The sequence below is a fragment of the Plecotus auritus genome (assembly GCF_963455305.1).
Source record: "Plecotus auritus genome assembly, chromosome: 4".
Taxonomy (NCBI): domain Eukaryota; kingdom Metazoa; phylum Chordata; class Mammalia; order Chiroptera; family Vespertilionidae; genus Plecotus; species Plecotus auritus.
The window spans coordinates 98,431,920-98,456,791 of NC_137775.1; the positions used below are offsets into that span (position 1 = coordinate 98,431,920).

The 24,872-nt window shown below is 48.4% G+C and overlaps 1 protein-coding gene across 5 annotated transcripts in view; it reads right to left on the reverse strand.

Annotated features, from left to right (window-relative positions):
- Nucleotides 1-1,125: 1,125 nt before the first annotated feature.
- Nucleotides 1,126-24,872, reverse strand: part of ZNF76 (zinc finger protein 76) — a 41,873-nt gene continuing 18,126 nt past the window's right edge. For 2 of the 5 annotated variants that reach the window (XM_080666009.1, XM_080666010.1), the window contains exons 2-14: nucleotides 14,472-14,636; nucleotides 10,527-10,607; nucleotides 10,366-10,443; nucleotides 8,830-9,029; nucleotides 6,750-6,866; nucleotides 6,334-6,409; nucleotides 5,628-5,753; nucleotides 5,356-5,535; nucleotides 4,407-4,640; nucleotides 4,150-4,313; nucleotides 3,318-3,482; nucleotides 2,476-2,589; nucleotides 1,126-1,958 (exon numbers count right to left, since the gene is read on the reverse strand). In XM_080666009.1, coding sequence (XP_080522135.1) covers nucleotides 1,854-1,958; nucleotides 2,476-2,589; nucleotides 3,318-3,482; nucleotides 4,150-4,313; nucleotides 4,407-4,640; nucleotides 5,356-5,535; nucleotides 5,628-5,753; nucleotides 6,334-6,409; nucleotides 6,750-6,866; nucleotides 8,830-9,029; nucleotides 10,366-10,443; nucleotides 10,527-10,607; nucleotides 14,472-14,544 — 1,713 coding nt within the window. In that variant the 5' untranslated portion in view covers nucleotides 14,545-14,636 and the 3' untranslated portion in view covers nucleotides 1,126-1,853. Of the gene's footprint in view, nucleotides 1,959-2,475; nucleotides 2,590-3,317; nucleotides 3,483-4,149; nucleotides 4,641-5,355; nucleotides 5,536-5,627; nucleotides 5,754-6,333; nucleotides 6,410-6,749; nucleotides 6,867-8,829; nucleotides 9,030-10,365; nucleotides 10,444-10,526; nucleotides 10,608-14,471; nucleotides 14,637-24,872 lie in introns of all 5 variants that reach the window. The other 3 variants (XM_080666007.1, XM_080666008.1, XM_080666011.1) reach the window with 2 other exon arrangements.

Sequence of the window (24,872 nt, forward strand, 5' to 3'; positions counted from 1 at the left end):
TAGGCGCTGGACAAAGCATTCCTTTAGTGCCATCTAACAAGACTGGGGGGAGGGGGCTCCTCCCAGGCAGGAGGAGACAAAGGCAGCGGCACAGAACTTTGGGACTGGGCCAGGGCTTCTCCAGGTCAGGCGGACCTGGCACATGATCTGCTGCCTCCCATCTTCCGGGCTTTGGCTCTAAAGGCACTCAGAGCATTGCCCACTTGGGTCCCTGGCCCTGAAGACCAGGCTGTTTCTGAAGCACACAGAGTGGGGTAGCAGAGGCTTGGGGTTCAGGGCTTCACAGCAGTGCTTCCAAGTTGTTTTAGATCCAATGCCCATCAGGGCTGGGACACGCTCCTGCCAGGAACAGGGGTCATGGATGTTGAAGGTGCCAACTTAGGCATTTGAGAAATCGCCTCCCTGGGCATGGCCCAGGCCCCCTACCTCCACGGAGCAGGTGGCCGGGTAAATGGGACCTTGCTAGCCATCCCAGGAGAGGACATGTGGGCTGGGGGAGAGGGTTCCATTCCTGGGTGGTAGGAAGTGGCTTGGGGCACCTCCAATCCCTGCAATGTTCCCAGGCAGGAGGGGTCAAACCCAATGATTCTTTGCATCAAATCCCTTCTCCCGCACCCCTTCCCTCCCGTCAGGGCTGGTCTGGTCCTACCACACAGTTTTTGGTGGGGTCTGACTGTGGTTTTGGAATTCCATGGCATGGCTCCAGACACCTAGGTGGGCACCCTCAGAGCTGGGTATCAGAGCCAGGACTTCAGCACCAGAGACCCTCAGTAACCTGAGCAAAGGTACCCCTGCCCCTCCAACGTGGGGCTTTGTCCACTTGGAGCAGCTGACTGGGTCTGGAGGGGCTCTATGTAACACAAGGTAAGAGATCCCACCAGAACCTGGAAGCAGTGGTTGCTCTGTTCCTGCTTGACCACCCTGAAGCCACCTGATCGGCTGTGGGTAGGAAGCCACTGGCAGCTCCTCAGGGCTTATCTCCCACCTGTGCCCCTGGTAGGGCAGTCCCACCAGTCCAGCACCAAGGCTCCATGGAGTTTGTGCCAGGGATATAGAGCTAAGTGCCTGATTTGACTGGCCCGGTCAACAGGAATCAAAGCTGAAAGAAATGGAGGGACCCAGGTGGAAACTTGAAGCTTTTTATTAAATACTCATTCACCCGTTTGCCACCACTGCTCACAGCAGGAAAAAAATTATCAAAATGCAATTTAGAAAATTAAACCCAATCCCCAGTATGTACAGGCTGTTCCTTGCCTCTCTACCACAGAGGTTGAGGGGCAGATGGGGGTGAGGGCATGGTCGGGCATCTTTTCTCCAGCCACAGGCCCCTGAGCAATTCTGACTGCAGCAGCAGGAAGTACCCTGCTGCCAGATGACCAGGCATCTCGCTGGCCTCTAGGGAGGTGGTTATTGCTGGGAGGGGCAGGGCTGGGACTGTTCTGTTCCTACTGGTCTGAAGACCTGTCTGCCTCTCTCCTCCTGGACAGTGACCAATCCCCACAGAAGCCCCAACTGCCACCTGAGAAGGGGAGTGGGAGGGCAGGAAGGGTGTTCTCTGGAGGGAGGACAGTGGGTGCCCAGCTGATTTTGAGGGTAGGATGCCCCAGTGCAGCCTGATGACCACACTTGTCCTTAACTCCTGAGGCTGACACACTCCCCTGATTCCGGCTGTCCAGCCCTCCTCTTGAGCAGGGCTCCCATCCCCTTCAGTTAGGCCATTTTCCTGCTGTCTTCTCACCCTGGAGACCTACGTGGCCACCTCCCACGTGTCAGCCTCAGCCTGCGCCTGTGGAGGCGAGGATGGCTATGCGGCATGGTGCCTCCTCCATGTACAGGACCCAGCCCTCCAGGACTCAGCAGCCGCTCCCTGTCTCTGTGGCCTCCAAGGTCACAGCCCCTTGCTGCATGGCAGCAGTGGCTACACTGATGGCCTCCTCCAAGGTCTGCTGCTCCTCCAGCTGTGGAGAAAGGCGAGAGTGAGATCCTCTTCTAGGTTCGAGGGGTAGTGGTATGTGGCCTACTTTTTTAATTCCCTCCATCCACCCAGTGCCACACACTAAGCACTTAATGGCACCCCATTAACAGGGGGTTCACTGATGAAGAGTCCTGTTAGGCTAAGTATGGCCAGGGAGCCACAGGATGATCCAGTGTCAGAGAGATGGGCTTGCTCACAGAAGGGAACGACTGGTTGGAGAGCCTCCTTCTTTTCCTGGTGAAGAAATAAAGCTAGGAGGAGACGAAGGGCTTAGACCACCAGGTAGACTGCCACTCAAGTTACTGTGAAGGCTGGAAGGGGCTGCTCCACTCTGCCTCAAGTCAAGAAAGGGCCAACACAGGTATGTGGATTTAGGAAGAAAGGGATTTGTCCTCTGAAGTGAGCTCCTTTTGAGCCCTTCTCCTCAAGATCTCCATCTAATTCCTCACCCCTCCTGGCTCCTTTCTCTGGTGGCGGGATCCTCCCAGACCTCTACCCACCTGCACAGCAATGTGCGTTCCATTGGCTGTGGCCAACAGCGCCACCTGTTGATGATGAAGGGATGCTACACTTGAGTCATCGGCCACCACAGCTCCAGAGGTAATGATTGTAACCTGAAATACACATGAAAAAGGTTTTCCAACTCACCTAACATTACTCTCCCTTCCCCTAATCCAAACAAATCCCTCCAATAAGATGGCTGGAAAAACCCTGAAGAGAATGGATCAAACCATTATGGATCAGATTAATTAGCTTGGGGTTCAGAGTTAATTGACGCTGTGTTTTTCTCTAAATTGATTTAGGGCCCTAACAGGTTTGGCTCAGTGGATAGAGCGTTGGCCTGGGGACCCAAGGGTCCCAGGTTCGATTCTGGTCAAGGGCATGTACCATGGTTGTGGGCACATACCCAGTAGGGAGTGTGCAGGAGGCAGCTAACAGATGTTTCTCTCTCATAGATGTTTCTAACTCTCTATCCCTCTCCCTTCCTCTCTGTAAAAAAATCAATAAAATATATTTAAAAAAAAATAAATAAATTGATTTAGGGATTTTGAGTCATAGGACAAAGCTGTAAAAGGCCCCAGAGATCATTTAACTCCCTCATTTGAAAATGGACAAAAATGCATAAAAAATGACTTGCCTGTGGTAGCAAACAAATAAGGGGTAGATCTGAGATTTCAAACTACTTCTCAACAGGGGAATGGCTGATGGGAATGCCCTTTTTGTAGGGGAATCTTGGTCCTCCATAAGAAAGCTTGACTAGTTTAGCCTGCACTTAAATGTCCACCCAGTGGAAAGGAAGGACAAGAGAACAAGAAGCCCCAAGCAAACTGCCTGGTCATACCGGCTGTGTCTGGGAGCCATCTGCACGGACCATGGTGACTGTATGTGTGCCAGATGCGGCAAGGCTGTCATCAGGACTGGAGATGGTGAGGGTGGTGCTGCTGTGCTGGGTCACCATGCTGATGGCACTTCCCAGGGCCTGCAGGTCTTCCGGGGACAGGCTGACCTGCCAACAGGAAGGAGGAAGGTGAGCTGGGAGTGCAGTGGTGGGCTGTCTGGAAGCCCCTGGGAGGATGTATCCTTCCCTCCCAAACAAGGTTAACTTATCGGCAATCTAGATCAGTTTCACGTCACAGGTGGTCAGGGACAAGCAATAAAACAGGTCCTGGGCTGTACAGAGGCTACAATGGACCACTCCGCTGACCACTTCTATTACCACCACTTTGCCGCAAGGTTCTGTTCCATGCAACTCAGGGTCTCCACCTAATTCATCCTTATGCCAACTCCCAAAGGCATAGTGCACTTGACAGTGAGGGTGCTGACAAGGGTCAGGCTTACTGCTGACTAGAATCGCTACCCTGTGCTCTGGCCTCTACACCAGCATGCCTCTCTTGAGAAGGACATCCAAATGTCTCTTTCAAGTGGTCAGGACCTGTCAGCCTCCAAGTAAGGAGGGCAACTAACTGTGTTCCAGAAGCCCCAGAGATCCACTGGAAGCATGAGGAGAGGCTGTGTGATAAGACTCAGCCTCAGCTCACTGACAGCCATAGGCTAGAGAGAGGAACTGGGTAGAGGTGGGGCTGTCAGAACTTCCAGGCTCCCCAGAGAAAGAGGGAGAAGGTACTAGCCAGAGTGCCCCCCCCCATCCCTACCCCCACCCCCAGGGCCGGTACCTGCTGGGCACCATCCTGAGTGATCAAAGCCACTTGGGGGGCCCCGTTCTCCTCAGTCACCATAGCCACTTGGGCTGGGATGTCATCACCCTCTTCTTTCACCTCCGAAAGGTAAGCAATGCGAGGTCGTTTGGGTGGTGGGCTCTCCTCGGCTGCAGAGGCGGCTGGGAGAGGAGAGCCCAGCTGACACCTGCCACCGGATGGCCAACGGGAGGCCTGGCTTGTCCCCACTCTCACCTCCGGCCCATGCCCCTCACCCTCGAGCTGCTGCTGCTCATAGAGGGCCTGCTCGCTCTCCTCGGTGGCCTCCAGCTCGCCATGGGCGCTGCGCTTGTGCATGGCCAGGGTGGAGGTCTGCCGGTAGGTCTTGCCGCAGGTGCTGCAGGTGTAGGGCTTGCAGTGTGTGTGCACCACGTGGTGCTTATACAGGCTCGAGTACTCGGTGAAGCGCTTCCCACAGCCTGGCACCGTGCAAACGTATGGCTTCTCCCCTGGGGACACTGGGCTGTGAGGGGGGTGGGAACTGGGGCTGGCAAGGGGAAATCTAAGGGGACAGGGGTGGGGGGTAGGGCTAGTGAAGGGAGTGCTAGAGGGAGGGGGCGGGACTAAGACCTGGAACTCTAAGTGGACGGACTTGGGGAAGATGGCCAGTGGAAAAGAGGGGACATGAGTGTGGGACTGCTGGAGACAGGTGGAGAGAAAATGGGGGGCTGGGCAAAGCTGGGGCTAATGAAAAGGCTGGAGGGGAGCACGGGGGCTTGTAAGGTCGAGGGTTGTGAACAGAAGAGGCAGGGGATGGAGAGGATGACTGTTGTGTCAGGTGCAATGCAGAGTGAGGGGACCGAAGGCTGGACAAGGAACGTAACACTGGGGAGGGCAAGGATACACCAGAGTCACAAGGACAGTGGATGAGGCAGGGAGCTGAAGGGGACATTTCCCTCTGCCGTTTCCCCATCATGCCTGACCCTGGCCTTTTAGTGGGTGCTCAGCTGGAGAGGGAGAATTCAGTGGAGAGAGGTGGCAGGGAGCTGGGAGGGCAGGCAATACCTGTCAGATTGCACAGTGCAAGTGAAACGGTGATTCCGAGGACATGGCCGGAACCGCAGAACCCCCTCGCCCCGCCCACAGACCAGCCTGGACTGGCCAGAAGCCTACAGTAAAGGGCGGGGGGCCTCAGAGGGCGGTCCTGCATGCCAGCTGGCCCACCTGTGTGGATGCGTACGTGATTCTTGTAGTTGGTGGCGCTGGTGAAGCCACGGCCACAGTGGGGCTCGGGGCAGGTGTAGGGCCGCTCGCCTGTGTGGGTGCGCACATGTACCTTGCGGATATTGGATGTGGTGAAGGAGCGGCCACAGCCCTCGAAGGGGCACCGGAACGGGCGTTCACCTATGGAGGGGGGTGAGGGTGGGGTGTGGTTCAGGAAGGGAGTCATGCTGGGGCACGTGGCCAGGACAGCACCAGGCTCCAGATCCGCCTACCAGTGTGGGTCCGGACGTGCTTCTGCAGGTCTCCTGAGGTCTTGAAGGCCTTGCTGCACAGCTCCTCTGGGCACTTGTATGGCTTCTCACCAGTGTGGGTGCGCACGTGACTCTTCAGCCCGTAGCCTGCCGTCAAGTGGGAGGGAGGGGTGAGAAGAATGCTCCGTGGAGCCTCATCCCCCACCACCTCACTCCCCAGCTCACGGCTCTCCACCGAAGATGTGCTCTGGGAGGCTCCAGACCTCCTCTAGCCCACGAAGCCTATACACCCCTGCCTGGGCAGGTGAGAAGAGCTGGGAAGCCCACTCTGCCTTCCTGCCCTCTCCAAGGGGCAGGTCCATTCCAGAACACAAGTGAGAGGGAACCTAGGGAGCCCTGGGCTAAGGCTCTCAATTCAGAGGAAAAATGAAGCCCAGAGATGCAGTGGCCGACCCAACACCCCACAGTGGTCGGTGTCAGAGCTGACACAAAAGGCAGGGTCTCTGCCGACCACCCCCAGGCTCCTTCTGCTTAAAGTAAAGCCTGTGCCACTTGCTTCTGAAACTGCTTCCTCCCGAGTCAGCGCCCTGCAAGTCAGGGGCTCCGAGAGCAGTCTCTCCAGGAAAGAGCCTGGTGCCAGGGTCCCTAGAGGGAGTCCCCAGAGCTGATCTAGAATCTCTGCCTCCAACTAGAAGCAGCCCCCTTCAGCCTCCACCAGGCAGGTTACCTGTGGCGAAGGCCTTCCCGCAGCTGGGGAAGTCACACCTGTACGGACGGTCACCTGTATGAGCTCTTTCATGCACCTGTCAGGACAAGCGATCACATAATTCAGAGGGACAAACAAGGATATAAATGGGCTCTTCAATGCTTTTTAGGGCCCAGAGTATCAGCATCAGTCACCTCCTTTATTTTGCTTCCTTTTCAACTGAGAGGCTACCTCCTCTAGGTAGCCTTCCCTGATTCTCTTTCTTCCTGCACTCTTTATGGGTCACAGACCCCCGTGCGGACATTTCTGTATACTCATCTCTTCCTCCAGTAGGCAATGAGCAACTTGAGAGCAGGGACCCCCAGTCAAAGCGGGCAGGTAGAATTGCAGGCTGGTGGGGAGATGGAAAGGCTGAAAGCTGTCTGTGGCAACCTTACCTTTAAGTGATGAGCAGTGGTATACAGACGCCCACAGCCCTTGTAGCCACAGCGGAATGCTCTGTCCCCAACCTGCTGCCCTTTGCCATTATGGGGTGCCTGGCTGTCGTGCAGAACCTGAGGAAAAATTGTGGGGTCCCAATATGTATTCTCCTCAATGAGAGGAGGAAAGAGGTGGGACACAGGGCCCACCTGGGCAGCTTAAGACCCAACAAGCAGGGTTAAACTGCCAGGGGGAAAAGGGAAGTCTGGGGTGACAGGCCCAGGAAGAGGGAACAGACACACTGTGGAGAAATAGGCTGGGGTGGGGTCACCACCATCTCTAAAGGGAGGACGCGTATCACAGGCTGTGACAGCTATGGAAGAAACAGCGCCTGAGCCGGCTAGGTAAGGTGGGGAGGGGTGGTCTGAATGGCCACACTGAGCTAGGCTGGGAGCCAGTGACCCCCCCCCTTCTGACCACACACACCTAGGAGGCCGCAACTCTGCACACCTCTCTCCTCTGATGGGAGGAGCCCATGCTCCCCGTGGGACACCTGTGCTCAGGGGGCATTAACCAGGGGGCTGCTGTGGGGATGAGCCCACCTAGGTTCAGCAGAGTGAGGGGGCACACCGGCACATTGTAGCACAGGGCGGCGACCCACAGGTGCCCCCCAGCAGCAGCTCCAACCACCGCGCCAGCTAACTGGCCAGTCCCCCCTTTCATCTCTCCTGGGAGCAGTGCCAGAGCCACCTATTCCCACTGGCCTCTCATTTCAGGGAGCTCACGGCTCTCTCCTGGGGAGGGTCCTGTTGAGACTGTCCCTAGTCTTTGTTCTGGGACATTGGCCTTCCAGGAGCTCCTGAAACAGAACTCCGGAAGTCACGGGTGGGGAATCAAGAGGTGAGGTCAAATTCATGGCAAGGTCTGTCGAGTCAGTTCCAGGTCAGGGGTCAGGTGGCTGACAAAGTTTCATGGACAATTCAGAAGCTGGTGGTTGGCGGGGAGGGTCACAGGTGGCCAGGCCTGCACAGCGAGCTAACCTACTCAGCTCTGGAATTTCACTCCCATGTCTCAACAGCCCTCGGGTGATGGAGGAAATCAAGGAACTTCAGGCTGGAAGTGACCTCTGAGGTCATCTGGTCCCATCTCATCAAATCAGAGAAGAGCAAGCTGAGGCCTGGGAGGAGGGTGACTACCCACGGTCCGACAGGGTAGAGGCAGAGCCAGCACAAACCTTAGGACTCGTGACTTAAAGCCCAGTTGTCTCCAACAGCATCAAGTCTCAAATTGGCTCCTAAAATACACTCTGGGATTGGGGCGGGAGTAGACATAGCCCAGTGGCCGCTGTAAAGCTCTGTGCTCCATTTTGGAAAGACATAGGGTTTTCTCCTCTCTATGATGCAGCCACACTAGTTTCACTATAAAAACAACCCCCATCTCCGGGTACAGTTAGTGCTCCAGGAAGCCCCTCCGCATCTAGCCGAGGCTCCGTAGCTCATGCCGGCAGGGAGCATATGGCTAGGGAAGCTCACAGGTCTCTGTACCACTTCCCTGCGGGCAGGACCATGACTCCAGCACAGACAGCTGGGACTGACGAACGTCTGAAGAGCCGGGATCCTTTTCCTTTGCGGTTGAGCTACTGTGTGGGCCTCGTGTTCCAAGAATCACAGCTGCTCTGTTGCATCTGCCCCGTCACTGCCTCCTGAGGTTATTTCCCCAAATGACTAAATGAGTCATAGAGAAGAAATACATACAAGAACATCTGACCTCAGTGGACTGTGAAAACTAATAAAAGTCACTGGCAAGGGCTTCCGGGCAGCCAAAGCGAAGCCAGGACTATGGATGTCACTGCTGCTCACAGCTGCCTCCCCTCGCAGAGGCAGCATAGACGAGGGTGAGTGTAAACAGCTGTCGGCAGTGCTGGCCGGGCTGGATGCATGTCCTGGATGAGGATGCGAAAGATGAGCCAGGAGTGGGGTGTGGGGGCTAAGGGAGTAGCCCAGGCCATGCCCCAGCACTGGGGTCTTGTCCTCTGAAGAGGTGGCAGTTTTGGCAGGGCCAAGAGAGCTGGTGGGCAGTGAGGCTCTGCGAGCTCACCTTGCTGGCGTACTGCTCCAGGGCCACCACCGTGTCTGCGCTGAAGCCCTCATCGTCCTCGGTGGCTAGGTCCTCCAAGCCCACCTCCGTCTGCACAGCCAGGATGGTGCTGTCCGCCGGCACAGCCATTGGGTGGTGAATGTAGGCAGTGGAGCCATCCTCCAGCTGGACGGCCTCCAGGGAGCTGGGGTCATAGCCCTCTGTGGGGACAGGCGCTTAGGAGGAGAGGTACTGGGCCAAGGAGGGTCTCGGCATCATCTCTCCTAGTTTGTCTCCTTGGGGCTGCCTCTCCTAAGGACGAGGCCTCCCATGAAGCACTCGCTGGGAACTCACAAGCTCCTTGAGAACCCGAGGGGACCGTCATCATCTCCACCTAAATGACCACCAGAACCTCCTACCTGGTGGTCCCTATCCCCTCTACTTCCCTCCAGGCAGACGGTGTCTGGGGGGGTCTTTGCAGGACACAAATGTGACCACGTGACTTGAGGACCCAAACAGTTCAGCTCCTTCCCACTGGTCTCAGGATAAAGACCAAAACCCTTCTCCTGACACGCCCCAAGCGCTCTGGGCCCTGCCTGTTTGGCGTCATCTTTTCATCTTACCGATTCTGCCCTTACTCCCAGTACTCTAACTTCTAGCAATTTCTGAAATGTGCCATTCTTTCTCCCCATCCCTGGGCCAATGAAGGGTGTTCCTCTGTCCCGAGTACTGAACTCTCCCTGCCACCCTTTCTTCCCTGAGTCCACTTCATTCTTCAGCTATCAGCCAAGTGTCACTTCCCCAGGGAGACCCTCCCCAAGCCTGGTCTCTGCTTGTGATGACCAGCTCATCAGTGACGATTTGCAACCCTTTTGTTTCCCTCACTGGACTCCAGGGACGCTGGGACTGTCAGATTTTGTTCTCTCTTGTATATTCCACACGTAGCCAATGCCAGGCACATATAAGTAGTCACTCAAGAAACTACTTGTAGAAGGAATTGTTATCGTTCAGTACCTTAGGAGCTTTATTCTATTTTTTTTTTGTTTATTTGTTTCTTGTTAATCCTCATCTAAGGATATTTTCTTCCTTTACTTTTCAGAGAGAGTGGAAAGGAAGGAGGGAGGGGAGAGAGAGAGAAACCCAGGTACGTGCCTTTGACCGGGAATTGAACCCATGACCCTTCGGTGTGCAGGCCAATGCTCTAACCACTAAGCATCACTGGCCAGGGCAGGAGCTTTATTCTTAAAATATGTTTTTTGCTCCTGGTCTTGGATGACATCCTTAGGTCCTATTTAAAGCCCTAAGATTTGTGTTGTGCTAGAGCCACAGCTGCCATCAAGGCTCATGCTATTGACCCCCAAGGCCCCACCTCCTGGGGACAGGAACAGTTGCTCCTGTGGTGCACACAAGAGAAGGCAGTTGAGATTGCTAATCTAGGGGAGCTTGGGACCATGCTCCATGACTATGCCCCAACTCCCAGGGTATGCCACTCCACGCCCCCACCGCTGCCAGCTCGTCTCCCTTAACTTCCCGCAGTCATGATGCCTGTGACCCCACCTTTGGGTGTGCGGTGTATGTAGGCCATGCTGCCATCTTCCAGCTGCACAGGCTGTCCATCCTCAAAGGAAAGAGGTTCTGTAATGAGAGCAATGCCTGCCTTTCTCTGGAGCTCGGTGCCAGGGAGGGCTCCTCGATGGGGGCTGCCTGCCCTCCCTCACCTTTCTGCACTGTCACTTGGTGGATGTATGCGGTGGTTCCGTCCTCAAGCTGGATCACTTGTCCTTCAAGCAGCTTCTCTCCTATGGAGATGGAAATGGAGAGAAGTGGGCCAGGCCCAGAAAGGGGCTGAAAACACCTGCCTGTTTTTAGCGGAGGCCTGTCTGAGATACAGGTGACATTTCCCTGCTCCCAAGGCCTGAGCCCTGAGGAACCCCACAGATCCCCACAGGGGGAGCCACTGCATCTATTACTCTATACATGCCCAGCAAAGTGGGGGCTTCCAACCTAACAGCAGTTGCTGAGACTGAACAAACTGAAGAACAAAGGATGCCCTGAAACCTAGAAAGGACCCATGGGTCAAAAGTCAGACATGGCTCAAAATAACCAAATCAAAATACATTCCCTATCTCCCTGTGCCAGCGTGCCAAGGCCTAGGCCCTCTGATAGACAGTGTGGCTTACAGTTAGCAGCAATGGGCTCTGGAACCAGCCCAGGCCTCCTGAGATGGCCTTTCAGCTCTATCTCTTACTAGCTGTGTGCAGCTTATTTAACCTCTCTGTGCTTCAGATTCTTCTTCTTAAAATGATTAAAAATTGTCTTCATTGGGTTGCTATAAGTGTTAAATGAGTTAATGAATATAAAACACTCAGAACAGTCCCTGGGATGTGGCCAGCCCTCAATAAACCTTAGTTGTTTTTTTTTTTTTTTTTTTTTTTTTACAATAAGCCCAATCTGTACATTAGAAGAAACAGAAAGGAGAGCAGTCGGGAGCAACGTGAATGTGACTACTGTGCTCCCACATGTCCTCCGGTCTTGCTCCACCGCCAGGGGTGGACAATGTCTCCTTCACTGACCTCTGCCATTTTCACTTCAGTTGTCTAATAAAAAACTGACTCACCTAAAGCAACAAAATAGCACTCTAAAAATTAATAAGACTACAGAGTGCCTACGATATTATCTTTCCTTTATCTCAGATTCTTACTGGAAAGCCCTTCTAAGAGCAAAAGATTCTTAGAGTTTTGTGTCCAGTGAGTTTGAAGGAGGGAATGGGGAAAGGAGAAGAGAAAAAGGAGATTGGAGTACTAATGACAAATGATTTGTTCATTTTTTTCCTTACAAGTTACGGGTTTAGGAAGTCGAGCTCTTGTGTGGGACAGGCAATACTTTTGGCCCAGCTCCCTGCAGATGTCTCTTCCTCGAGGAATTCCCGAATTTGTCCCCAAACTGAGTCCTTTTGGGTCAGTAGTTAACAGCTCTACAACCCAGCCGAAGACAGTTGGAGTGGAGAGGGGAAAGGGAACCCCCGACCCGCCCCTTCACGTGAGCAGCGGCCCCTGCATATGCCACTGCATCTGTCCTGGCCGGGCGCCAGTGCTGGGCACTGAAAGCATCAGCAGAGATTCTGCTAGTGAACTGGGCATCACCTCAAGGCAGAAAACAAAATGTTGAGAAGAGTTATTTAAGAAAAAAATTTTCTTTTTAATGTACAGCTATCAATATTTTATTTACGCCCTAACCGGTTTGGCTCAGTGGATAGAGCGTCGGCCTGCGGACTGAAGGGTCCCGGGTTCGATTCCAGTCAAGGGCGTGTACCTTGGTTGCGGGCACATCCCCAGTAGGGGGTGTGCAGGAGGCAGCTGATCGATGTTTCTCTCTCATCGATGTTTCTAACTCTTTATCCCTCTCCCTTCCTCTCTGTAAAAAATAAATAAAATATATTAAAAAAATATTTTATTTACACTCCTGTATTTCTCCTATCATCCTTTATCTTAAAGTAAATCTATACTGAATACACTACATATATTTTACTAGTGTACAGTTAACCTATGTCATTCACATTTTAATTTAAAATATACTTTGAAATGTGTAGTAATGGCTGCGAAAAACATTTAAAAATATTTTTATTTATTTCAGAGAGGAAGGGAGAGGGAGAGAGGGTTAGAAACATCAATGATGAGAGAGAAACACTGATTGGCTGCCTACTGGGGATCAAGCCTGCAACCCGGGCATATGCCCTTGACTGGTATCGAACCCGGGACCCTTCAGTCCACAGGTTGATGCTCTATACACAGAGCCAAACCAGCTAGGGCGACTGAAAAAACCTTTAACCTAGAATTTCCTCTAACAACCAGAGGCTACGATGGGGAGGGGGGAGCAGAGCTGGCTGACGGGCCTCCCAGCCCATCACAGAGGGGCCGCACATTCCTGTCGTCGGAGCAGTCCAGTGCATTTATTCACAGCATGCTCTTCCACTCTCAGGAGAGTCGGGTTTGAATGACATGCTTTATGCTTACCCTAATTTCATAAAATTTTAGGGCTTCCTGCACATTCAGGGGCCCAGACACAGCTTCCTGCTGACAGATGAACGTGCCCGGTCAAGGGCTTCAGAGGAGCTCACCAGAGAGGCGCCTTCTGAGACAGTGTGGTTCTGCATGCGGGAGGCCAGCTCTCCCCTCCGCAATGTGAAATCTGCTGTGTGTGAGCGTGTGCATATGTGCAAGTACACACTGCAGCACCTTGGAGGAGGCAGAGAACAGAGCCAGGAAGAGTGATGAGAGAAAGACATAAACAGGACGTGGGGGAGGCAAAGAGACCCAGATACAAGAAGGAAAGAGATAAGAAGAGTGTGGCTTTCTTAGGTCAAATACGGTCACTTGCTTTTACTTATTCATTCAGCCATTAAAAATAGGTAGCAGAAAACTGAGGCATGGGCGATAACTGGGTCCGTGCAGTAAACACGCCCAGTCTACACAGTTCCTAAATTCTTCCACCACTGGGACTGCAGCAGTGGGAAACAATTGCGATGGGAAGTCTGCAAACACAGGGTTTCGGGATTCAAAAGGGTTCTAGAGAAGTTCCATGTTCAAGAAAACTAAGCCAGCCCCACACATCCTAGGTCTTGATAAGAAACCTTTCCAGAAGGCACCCACACGTTATCATATGGAAAGAGCTTACTGATGAGATTAAGGGGTCTCTCTGTCATCATTAAGAAGCAGACAATTAAAATGAAAGCAACAAACAAATTATCTGTAAATTTTGGAACTGAAATACATTTTGACAACGTGTTGAAGTGAGGGAGGGCGATGTTGTGGAGACAATGCAGTTGTGAGGACGGTGGCGCTCAGACCCAGAACAGGCAAGATAAAGACTAGGAATGAGACAGGGTTTGCTGGTGCTGTCCGAAGGAGACGTGATGCCATCTGGTGTGTCTGAGGCTGGAAGGAGCCTGTGGTGAGGGAAGTGTCCCTGGCCCAGAGGCCTGGCCCTTCAACTACACTCTGTTCCAAAGCCACCCTCACCTTGATCCTAGAGAATCTGAATTTCAGGTAAATCTGAATTTCAAATATACAATGAATTTTTTTTTAGTAGTTAGTGTTTTTATTTTAGTATTTTTAGCATTTAGTCCCATGCTTATACATGTCTATCCCATGTAATATTTGGGACAGACTTATACTACAAAATTATTCGTTGTTTCTGAAATTCAGATTTAACTGTGTGCCATGTATTTTTATTTCTGGCGACCCTGGTGGGGCTTAAGGCATGAGATCTATTCTTGGGTATCTCTCTCTGGACCTAGAAGAGTATCTTGTGCATGGTAGATGCTCAGTAGATAGTTTGAGTGCTTAAACTTGCTGGAAAGTCTGAGCAACTGGACAGGGAGTATTTGAAAACAGGAAGTCAAACCAGCACTGTGTTCATCTATTCCAGAAGGAGTTACGAACTACTTGCCACATGTAAGGAATTCTGCTTCCAGAGGTCTTGGCTCCTACGCTGGTCTGGCCTGATTTTCTAGCTGCCTTTTATGTAAAGAGTTACCTCAAGAGATTCTCACGCAGAGCAAGTTGTGGCAAGCGTGTAGGAGGCAGGGGGAGACTCATGGAAGGGGACACTCCTCTCCAGAAGCTGGAGGACAGGGAGATTCTGAGATCCCTGGAAATACTCACCTTTGACCGCTTGCTGGACGTAGGCCATTGTCCCATCACTGAGGGTGACTGTCTGCAGCCCCAAGCTCTCCATGGCAAACTGCTGCTTGTGCACTCAGACATGAAGTTGGCTTCTGCCAGCACCGAGCCACAGCTGGGGTCAGGGGTTCCTCCTGGGTCACAAATCTGAGGAAAGGGACAGTTTCACATTATGAGTTACAACGTTCCTAAAGCTGCAAGGACACACAGGGAAAGAGTGAATGCAGGCAGCCAAGAAGAAAGAGACAAATTCCTCAAAGTGGATAACTATGTTGGTTTTTATAAAGTGGGTTAAAAATATACACATTTAAGAATTCTAAAATCAAAATAAATGAATAAGAAATCTTTTTTTTTTTTTTTAAATATATTTTTTATTGATTTATTACAGAGAGGAAGGGAGAGGGATAGAGAGTTAGAAACATCGATGAGAGAGAAACATCGATCAGCTGCCTCCTGCACACCTCCCACTGGGGATGTGCCCACAACCCAGGTACATGCCCTTGACCGGAATCGAACCCGGGACCCTTCAGTCCGCAGGCTGATGCTCTATCCACTGAGCCAAACCGGTCAGGGCTGAATAAGAAATCTAATGAACAAAATAGACCCGTGAATAAAATAGAATCAGAGGCATGGAAACATAGAACAGACTGATAAATCTCAGAGGGAAGGCGAGAGGGGGGACAAGAAGAGATTAACCAAAGATCTTACCTATGGACACAGACAAAAGGATGGTGAAGGCCTGGGGTAGGGTAGGGTGGGAACCAGGTGAAGAGGGGTTAATGCAGGGGGACATCTGTCATACTCCCAACAATAAAGATTTGAAAAAAAAAAAGAATTCTAAAATTTGAGTATAAAAGAGAAGCATGACAGCCAAATTGGTTGTAAATTAAGATTTCGTTGATCAAAATCCACTTTTAAACTCATTCCCTTAGAGGGAGCCTCACTGAAGGCAGGGAGCCAGCCTGCCCCACTGCTGCTGGTTCTACCATTTCCACCTCTCTCCTGTGCTCAGACCCCCTCACCCACTGGCCCTGCTGACCCTCCTCAGTGAACATTCCACAGGCATCACAGATGGAATGGGTCCCCAAGAGAACTCCCCACCCCCACCCCCACCCCCAGGACCATTCCACTTCTAGTATCCCCTGTTCAAGGGGTGGCACCTCCAGCTACCGGAATCAGTGGGGTCATCTTTGATTCCTCCTCTTCCCTCAAAGTCTAGGTATACCACTATTTAACAGCTCACACCAAAATTAACTCAAAATGGATTAAAGAGTTGAATGTAAGACCTGAAACCATTAAATTCCTAGAAGAAAACATAGGGGCAAGCTCCTTGACATCAGTCTTGGTGATGATTTTTTGAATTTGACACCAAAAGTAAAGGCAACAAAAGCAACATTAAACAAGTAGGACTACATTATACTAAAAACTTCTGCACAGTAAAGGAAACCATCAACAAAATGAAAAGGCAACCAACAAAGTGGGAGAAAAAATCTGAAAATCATATATCCAACAATGGGTTAATATCCAAAATATATAAAGAACTCATACAACTCAATAGCAAGAAACCGAAAAATATGATTAAAAGTGGCCAGAGGATCTGTATATTTTTCCAATGACGTACCAATGGCCAATAGGTATATTCAACATCCCTAATCACCAGAGAAATGCAAATCAAAACCACAATCAGATATCACCACATACATACAAGTTAGAATGGCTATTATAAAAAAGAGAATAAGTATTGGCAAGGATATGGAGAAGAGGGAACTTTTGTGCACTACTGGTGAGAATGTGAGTATAGCCATTATGGAAAACTAGAGGCCCAGTGGATGAAATTCGTTCATTGGTAGGGTCCCTAGGCCTGGCCGGCGATCAGGGCCAATCGGGGCCTTCCTTCGTTATGCCCCCTGGTGGTCAGCTCACGTCATAGTGAGCAACTGAACTCCTGGTCTCCCAGTTGAACTCCTGTGGGGACAATTTGCATGTAAGGCTTATATAAATATATATAGATAGTACGAAGATTCCTCAAAAATTAAAAATAGAACTAGTATATAATTCAGTAATTCTCCTTCTCGGTATTTAACCAAAGAAAATAAAAACACTAACTCTAAAAGATATATACTTCCCTATGTTCATTGCAGCATCCTATATAATAAAAACCTAATATGCTAAGTGTCTGGTCAACCGATCAGCTGTTCAACCAATCAAAGTGTAATATTCTAATGATATGCTAAGGCCACTCAACCACTCACTATGTGCACTGACCACCAGGGAGCAGTCGACCAGTTGCTATGATGTGCACTGACCACCAGGGGGCAGATGCTCCAACCAGTAGGTTAGCTTGCTGTTGGGGTCCGGCTGATCGGGACTGAGTGAGATGGGTCAGACATGGCCTGAAGCCTTCCAGCGGTCCCTCCCTGGCCCTGATCATGCACCGATGGGGTCCCTCAGCCTGGCCTGTGCCCTCTTACAATCCAAGACCCCTCGGGGGATGTTGGAGAGCTGGTTTCAGCCCAATCCCACAGGCCAGGCTGAGGGACCCCACTGGTGTACGAATTCGTGCATGGGGCCTCTAGTTATTTATAATAGCCAAGATATGAAAACAATGTGTCTAACAACAGATGAATGGATAAAGGAAGTATAGTATATATATTACAATGGAATGTTATTCAGCCATAAAAAAGAATGCTAATGAAATAAGTCAGACAGAGAAAGACAAATACTATATGATCTCACTTATATGTAGAATCTAAAAAAAACCAAAAATGCCCAGCCTGTGTTGCTCAGTGGTTAAGCACTGACCTATATATCAAGAGATCGCTTGTTTGCTCTGATTAGGGCACATGCCCAGCTTGTGGCCTTGATCCCCTATTGGGGGCATGCAGGAGGCAGTCTATCTTTTTTTCTTTTTTCTTTTTCTTGTCTAAAGTTTTACATATGTCTCCTTGTTCCCCAATTGACCCCCTTCCCCAGCCATTCCCACCCCAGGCAAGCCCCCACCGCTCCAGTGTCTGTGTTTATTGGTTATGCTAATATGCATGCATATAAGTCATTTGGTTGTTCTCTAACTCCCTTATCTCCCCTGCCATTTGTCTCTGGATCTATTTTTGTTCATCAGTTTATGTTGATCATTATATCCCACATATGAGTGAGATCATGTGATATTTATCTTTCTCCGACTGGCTTATTTCGCTTAGCATCATGCTCTCCAGGTCCATCCATGCTGTTGCAAATGGTAAAAGTTCCTTCTTTTTTATAGCAGCATAGTATTCCATTGTGTAGATGTACCACAGGTTTTTAATCCACTCATCTGCTGATAGGCACTAGGTTGTTTCCAAATCTTAGCTATTGTAAATTGTGCTGCTATGAACATAGGGGTGCATATATCCTTTCTGATTGGTGTTTCTGGTTCCTTGGGATATAATTCCTACAAGTGGGATTACTGGATCAAATGGGAGTTCCATTTTTAACTTTTTGAGGAAACTCCATACTGTGTTCCACAGTGGCTGCACCAGTTTGCATTCCCACCAGCAGTGCATGAGGGTTCCTTTTTCTCCACATCCTTGCCAGCACTACTTGTTTGTTGATGATAGCCATTCTGACAGGTGTGAGATGGTATCTCATTGTTGTTTTGATTTGCATCTTTCGGGTAATTAGTGACTTTGAGCATGTTTTCATATGTCTCTTGGCCTTCTGTATGTCCTCTTTTGAAAAGTGTCTATTTAGGTCCTTTGCCCATTTTTAATTGGATTGGCTATCTTCCTTTTGTTAAGTTGTAGGAGTTCTCTGTAAATTTTGGAGATTAAACCTTTATCGGAAATATCATTGGCAAATATGTTCTCCCATGCAGTGGGCTTTCTTGTTGTTTTGTTGATGGTTTCTTTTGCTGTGCAGAAGCTTTTTATTTTGATGTAGACTCATTTGTTTATTTTCTCCTTCATCTCCATTGCCCTAGGAACTGTGTCGGTAAAGATACTGCTACGACATATGTCTGCTATTTTGCTGCCTATGGAGTCTTGTAGGATTTTTATGGTTTCCCGTCTTACATTTAAGCCCTTTAGCCATTTTGAGTTTGTTTTTGTGTATGGTGTAAGTTGATGGTCTAGTTTCATTTTTTTGCATGTATCTGACCACATTTCCCAGCACCATTTATTGAAGAGACTGTCTTGACTCCATTGTATGCTCTTGAGGAGGCAGCCTATTTTTGATGTTTCTCTCATTGATGTTTCTATCTCTCTCCTTTCTCCCTCTCCCTTTTTTCTCTAAAGCCAATAAAAACATATTTAAAAAGAAACCCAAAGCATAAAACAAAACCAAGCTCCTAGATACAGAGAATAGATTGTGATTACCGGAGGATGGAGGCTGGGTGGGGGCAAAATGGATAAAGGAACAAACTCGAGTTATAAAATAAATATGCTTTGGGGATACAATGTATGGCATGGTGACAATACTATATTGCAGGCATCCTCAAACTACGGCTTGTGGGCCACATGCGGCCCGCTGAGGACATTTATCCGGCCCGCTGGGTGCCGCTGCCTGTCCTGCTTAGCAGCCGACTCATCCCGGGCCCGCAGTGCGCATAGGAATTTGTTCATAGTTTTTTTTTTAAACTATAGTCCGGCCCTCCAACGGTCTGAGGGACAGTGAACTGGCCCCCTGTTTAAAAAGTTTGAGGACCCCTGCTATATTGTATATTTGACAGTTACAAACAGGGTAAATCTTAAAAGTTCTCATCACAAGAAAAAAATTCTGTAATTATGTATGTTGATGGATGTTAACTAAACTTACCATAGTGATAATTTTTTAATATATACAAATGTTAGGTCATTATTGTTGTACACCTGAAACTAATGCTAATGTGTATTATACAGTAAGACCTCAATATAATGGACTAATTTGGGCTAGAGGGTATTCGTTATAAAGTAGGTTTTCCAAATGTGTAGTTAAAAAATTGACAAGTTAATCTGTTTTTACTGATGTAGACACGTTTGTATAATTAAAATTAAGTACACATGAGAAGTTTAATTTCACAGATATGTTTTCCATGTGTTACAGTAATTTTAAATTTATACTGAGTAGGTCTAGTACAGCCGTGGGCAAACTACGGCCCGCGGGCCGGATCCGGCCCATTCGGCTGTTCTATCTGGCTCGCGGAGCCGAAAGAGTGGAGGGTTCTCTTGCTCTCCCCTCCGCTCCTTCACCAGCAGCAGTGTTAACATGGCAACGTCGGGAAACACAGCCGCAGCTCCTTCTTCTGAGTGGGCGGAAGGAACAACCTCTCAATCTTCCAGAGGCTCCTTGTAATGCCTGCGGATGCGTCCCCCGACATCACCCTGGAGACACGTTATCGTGGTGATGTAGGGAGACACGCCCCTGGAGAGCACAGTATCAGAGCCTTTCTGAGGTAAGATTAAGAGCTCTACTCAAACACAATTTTTTCCTGTTCCCACATTCTGTACATCACAATGACTTGTTACTAAAACAACAAAGACTTTCAGCTTTTAGGGCTTGTATCCACTGCAGTTTTTTTCCCCACTGTGGACGCGCGCAGCAGGGAAAAAGACACACAGAGGACATGTCACACTAGCCATGCTGCGGCTGCATTTTTTTGCTGATACGGATATGGTATCATTAACGCTACCGTGGCCACTAACCGCATGTGTTAGCGGCAAAACAAATGCATTTTGCGCTGCGTTTGCTTCTCCCCCTTGCGCCTGTAAAAATGCGTGCTACAGGGCATTTGTGTTAACATGCACCACTGCACATTAGCATCAATGCAAACATGATGGAAACCTGTGTACCCTGCATTAACCCTAGCTGCGCTGCATTGCAGTACTGCACCACACTGCAACGGCAGCACGGCTAGTGTGAACGAACCCTAATTCAGTGGGTTGAACAAAAAGATTGTATAGAAATGTGATGAACTAAAGATTTTATTACAAAATCGCTTAATTTCAGGGTTTCAGAAGTAATTGGACAAATGAAAAACTGAAAATCAAATGTTCATATCTAATACTTGGATGAAACCCTTTCCTGGTAATGACAGCCTGAAGTCTTGTACTTATGGACATCACCAGATGCTGGGTTTTCTCCTTTGTAATGCTCTGCCAGGCTGTCACAGTAGGGGTATATATATAAATATCCTGCCATTTTCAGCTTTTAAGAAAAACTGTTGCAATGGGCATTTAAAAGTGGCACTTGGTTGTTTTTATAGAGTCCAGTGGATGCAATCTGACATTGATAATGGGCTCTTTCACACTATGTGCACTGCGGCTGTTTTTTGCCAGTAACAGAAGTGCTAGTGGTAACTACTGGTTACCCATGTTTTGCACTGCCCTAGCACCTCCCATACAAGTGTGTCTGGAAGACACAGCAATGTGCAGCTATGTGTGTTACCATAAACAAAGGGCCTGTGTGAAAGATACACAGGTTTCCTATGGAGGAAAGGGGTTGTTCTCTATAGTCAGGGTGTGCCTCTGTCCCATGTCTGAACTTTTTCAGATGATTTTGTTATATATATATATTTTAGAAGACCAAAAATGTTATAGTAGAGCAAATTTAATCACTTGTTTTTATACTTCACTGTCTTATTTTAGTAAAGAATTTAATAAGAGAATGGTACTGTTGGTTTTAGCCCAATATTAAACATAAGTGGACCAAAGAAAAGGAAAGTGGACAGTGAATGCCGAGTGTTTAAGAGGGAGTGGACAACAAAATATTTTTTCACCGAAGTCCGATCAATGCCGGTATGTCTGATATGCCAGGAAACACTTGCAGTCTTCAAAGAGTACAATCTCAGCCATCACTTTGCCACAAAGCATGGCAACTATGCTAGCAAGCAGTCACCTCAAGAACGGGAGGCTACTGCACAGAGGTTGATGGCTAAATTACAGGCTCAGCAAAATGTCTTTCACAGACAAACTGCAATTCAAGAGACAACTACCAAAGCAAGTTTTATGCTATCATTCAAATTAGCAAAAGCTAGCAAACCTCTCTCTGAAGGCGAGTTTTTGAAAGAATGTATGATAGAGACAGCAGGTCTCTTGTGTCCAGAGAGGAAAAGGCAAGTTTGAAAAACTCAGCTTATTGCGCAGGACAGTGACTCGTCAAGTGGAACTGATTGATGAAGACTTGGCCAGCAAGTTAAATAGTAAGGCAGAGTTCTTTAAGGTTTATTCACTAGCATTGGATGAAAGTAATGACGTAAAGGACACTGCTCAGCTCTTAATTTTTATCCGAGGGATTAGTGACAATTTTGAAATTACGGAGGAGTTTTTAGCCATGGAGCCACTGAAAGGAAAAACACGGGGAGAGGACTTGTATGACCGGGTGTCTACTGTCATCGAGAAAATGAAGCTACCATGGAGTAAACTTGCTAATGTCACGACAGATGGATCTCCAAATTTAACTGGAAAAAATGTTGGACTGCTAAAAAGAATTCAGGATAAAGTGAAAGAGGAGAACCCTAACCAAGATGTTATTTTTCTTCACTGTATTATTCACCAGGAATCATTGTGCAAGTCTATATTACAATTTAATCATGTTGTTAATCCAATCGTAAAGCTTGTTAATTTCATTCGAGCAAAGGGACTTCAGCACCGTCAGTTTATTAAGTTTCTGGAGGAAACTGATGTGGATCACCACGACTTACTTTACCACTCTCGTGTCCGCTGGTTGAGTTTGGGCAAAGTTTTCCAACGAGTGTGGGAGCTCAAAGAAGAGATTGGTACATTTTTGAAATTAAAGGGGAAGTTTGATGAATTTACTGAGCTGAGTGACAGGAATTGGCGGTGTGACTTTGCATTTGCTGTAGATATATTTTCACATTTGAATGAGCTAAATGTGAAGCTACAGGGAAAAGATCAGTATGTACATGACATGTACACTAATGTGAAAGCCTTTAAATCGAAGCTGATTTTCTTTTCCAGACAAATTTCAGACAAAGTCTTCACTCATTTTGCCACACTAGCCACACAGAAGGAGACCATCCAAAACGTGAAGAAATGCAGCAAATCACTGGATGACCTGCATGCAGAATTCTGTCGTCGGTTTTCTGATGTTGAAAAAATTGACCAGTCACTTCAACTGGTGGCCTGTCCTTTGTCACAAAACCCTGAAACAGCACCAGAAGAGGTGCAACTGGAACTCATCGATCTTCAGTCTGACTTTCTCCTAAAGGAGAAATTCAGCTCTCTTGAACTAAGAGACTTTTATGCTTCACTTAATGAAGCCATTTTTCCAAACATCCAGAGGATGGCACAGAAGATACTGGTGCTGTTTGGGTCAACCTATGTTTGTGAGCAGACATTTAGCGTCATGAACATCAACAAAGCCCCTCACAGATCCAGCTTAACTGACGAACACCTCAGATCTATCCTGAGAATAGCCACAACAAAATTAACTCCAGACTTTGATGCATTAGCTAAAAAAGGAGACCAACAACACTGTTCCCACTGAAGTTGATGTTTTAAAGACCAAAAACCTTTCAACCCAGTCTACATTGCCATCTACATCTACGTCCCGGGCATAATTTGGAAGTTGCACTAAAGAAAATGTTTAATTTACTGTTTACACATTTTGTTCTTTTCTATTTGTTTTAGTTTTAAATTATTTTATTATATTTAAGTTTAATTTGAAAGGCTTTTGTACCTTTCCTTTGTTAGGCAATTTTATTTTGCCTTTGCCATCTTCAATATAAGGTATGTTATTGTGCTATGATTCCTCCATTTTTTGAAGTTTCAAATTATAATAATTAGTGTTTACATTCTTCTTGTTAAAATGTTTGAAATGAATAAAACTATTGAAATAATAAAAAAAAAGACCGTACCCTTTTATGTAATGATGTTTACTTTGAATTTATATTAGTTCACACAAACACTCCACCCATGCTTTTGTTCTGGCCCTCCGGTCCAGTTTAAGAACCCATTGTGGCCCTTGAGTCAAAAAGTTTGCCCACCCCTGGGTTAGGGGGTGATCAGGCTGGCAGGCAGAAGCGATTATGGGAAATCAGGCAGGCAGGCAGGTGAGCAGTTGGGAGCCAGCAGTCCTGGATTGTGAGAGGGATGTCCGACTGCCCATTTAGGCATGATCCCACTGGCAGTCGGACATCCCTTGAGGGGTCCCAGATTGGAAAGGGTGCAGGCTGGGCTGAGGGACACCACCCCCCCCCCGGTGCACAAATTTTGTGCACCGGGCCTCTAGTATACTATAAGAGTTTCTAACCTATGTCCTCAAACTCTTCCCTGTTTCCTATTTATTGTGAATTTTTTGTCAGGATGGCTTAACAAAAAGTACAAATCTAAATTTACCACTGCCTTGATCAAAACTCTTCAAAGGCTTCCTTATAATCCACCTTGTAGACAAGGCTAGTCCCTCAGAAGTCCTGCAGCTCTGGGCACTGCCGCTTCCCAGCACTCGCACTCCTTCACCTACTTCACTACTTATCATACCTCCAACATCTGCTGCCTACACAGGGCTCTGGGCTGCAGCCTGGTTTCTGGGTCACTGTGGGCTCTCTACAAATCCCTGCGGAGTGACTCACAGGGTCCTTGTGTGCGACGAGGGAAGCACTGGAGCGTCCAGCTGGCAGACTTCCTCTGCATCTGCCATGGCGTGGATCCTACTGGGGCTAGAGAGCCCATACTTGTGAAGCTTCTGCTTATGGTTCAATGGTTAAGATTCTCTGCCACACACCCAAAGAATTCCCCTGGACTTGGAATCTAGATGAGCTACTTGATCCTCACTACCCACCAGCTGATCTTCTCATCAGTGCTACCCAATCTGTGTCCATGTCAGAGCACCCAGAGAGGATATTTGCATGCTACACTGTGGATATTGCTGCCTGAAGCCAGAAGCAACAACAGCTGGGACTTTGGTAGCCCCAAGGGCTGAATGGATCAACTTCTTAACATAACTATAGTCCATTTGTGACACACTGGTTGGGATGCTCTACCCTAGACTTGGCATCTCCAGTAGGATAATTCATTCATTCTGTCCATAAACACTTACAGAATGGGCTAAGCTCCAGGGATAGCAATACTACTACCATTAATAATGAATACCACTGTAGAACTAACCATATACTAAGCATTTTACATGTAACTCATTTAATCCTCACAACAATCCTATTATTATCATTCTCATTTTACAATTGAGGAAATTGAAGCCCAAGACATTAAGGAACTTGTTCAAGGTTACACAACTAAGAAGTGGGAGAGGAGGATTTAAACCCAGGCTGTCTGGCTCTTAAGTACTCTACTATGCTGCCTAGCACAGAGATTTTTAGCTGGGGGTTTATGAACCCTGAAGCTACCTAAAAACAGTGTGTGAACTTGAGCATTTTTCTGAAGTGGGCGGAGTCCAATACTGTCATCAGTCTTACAG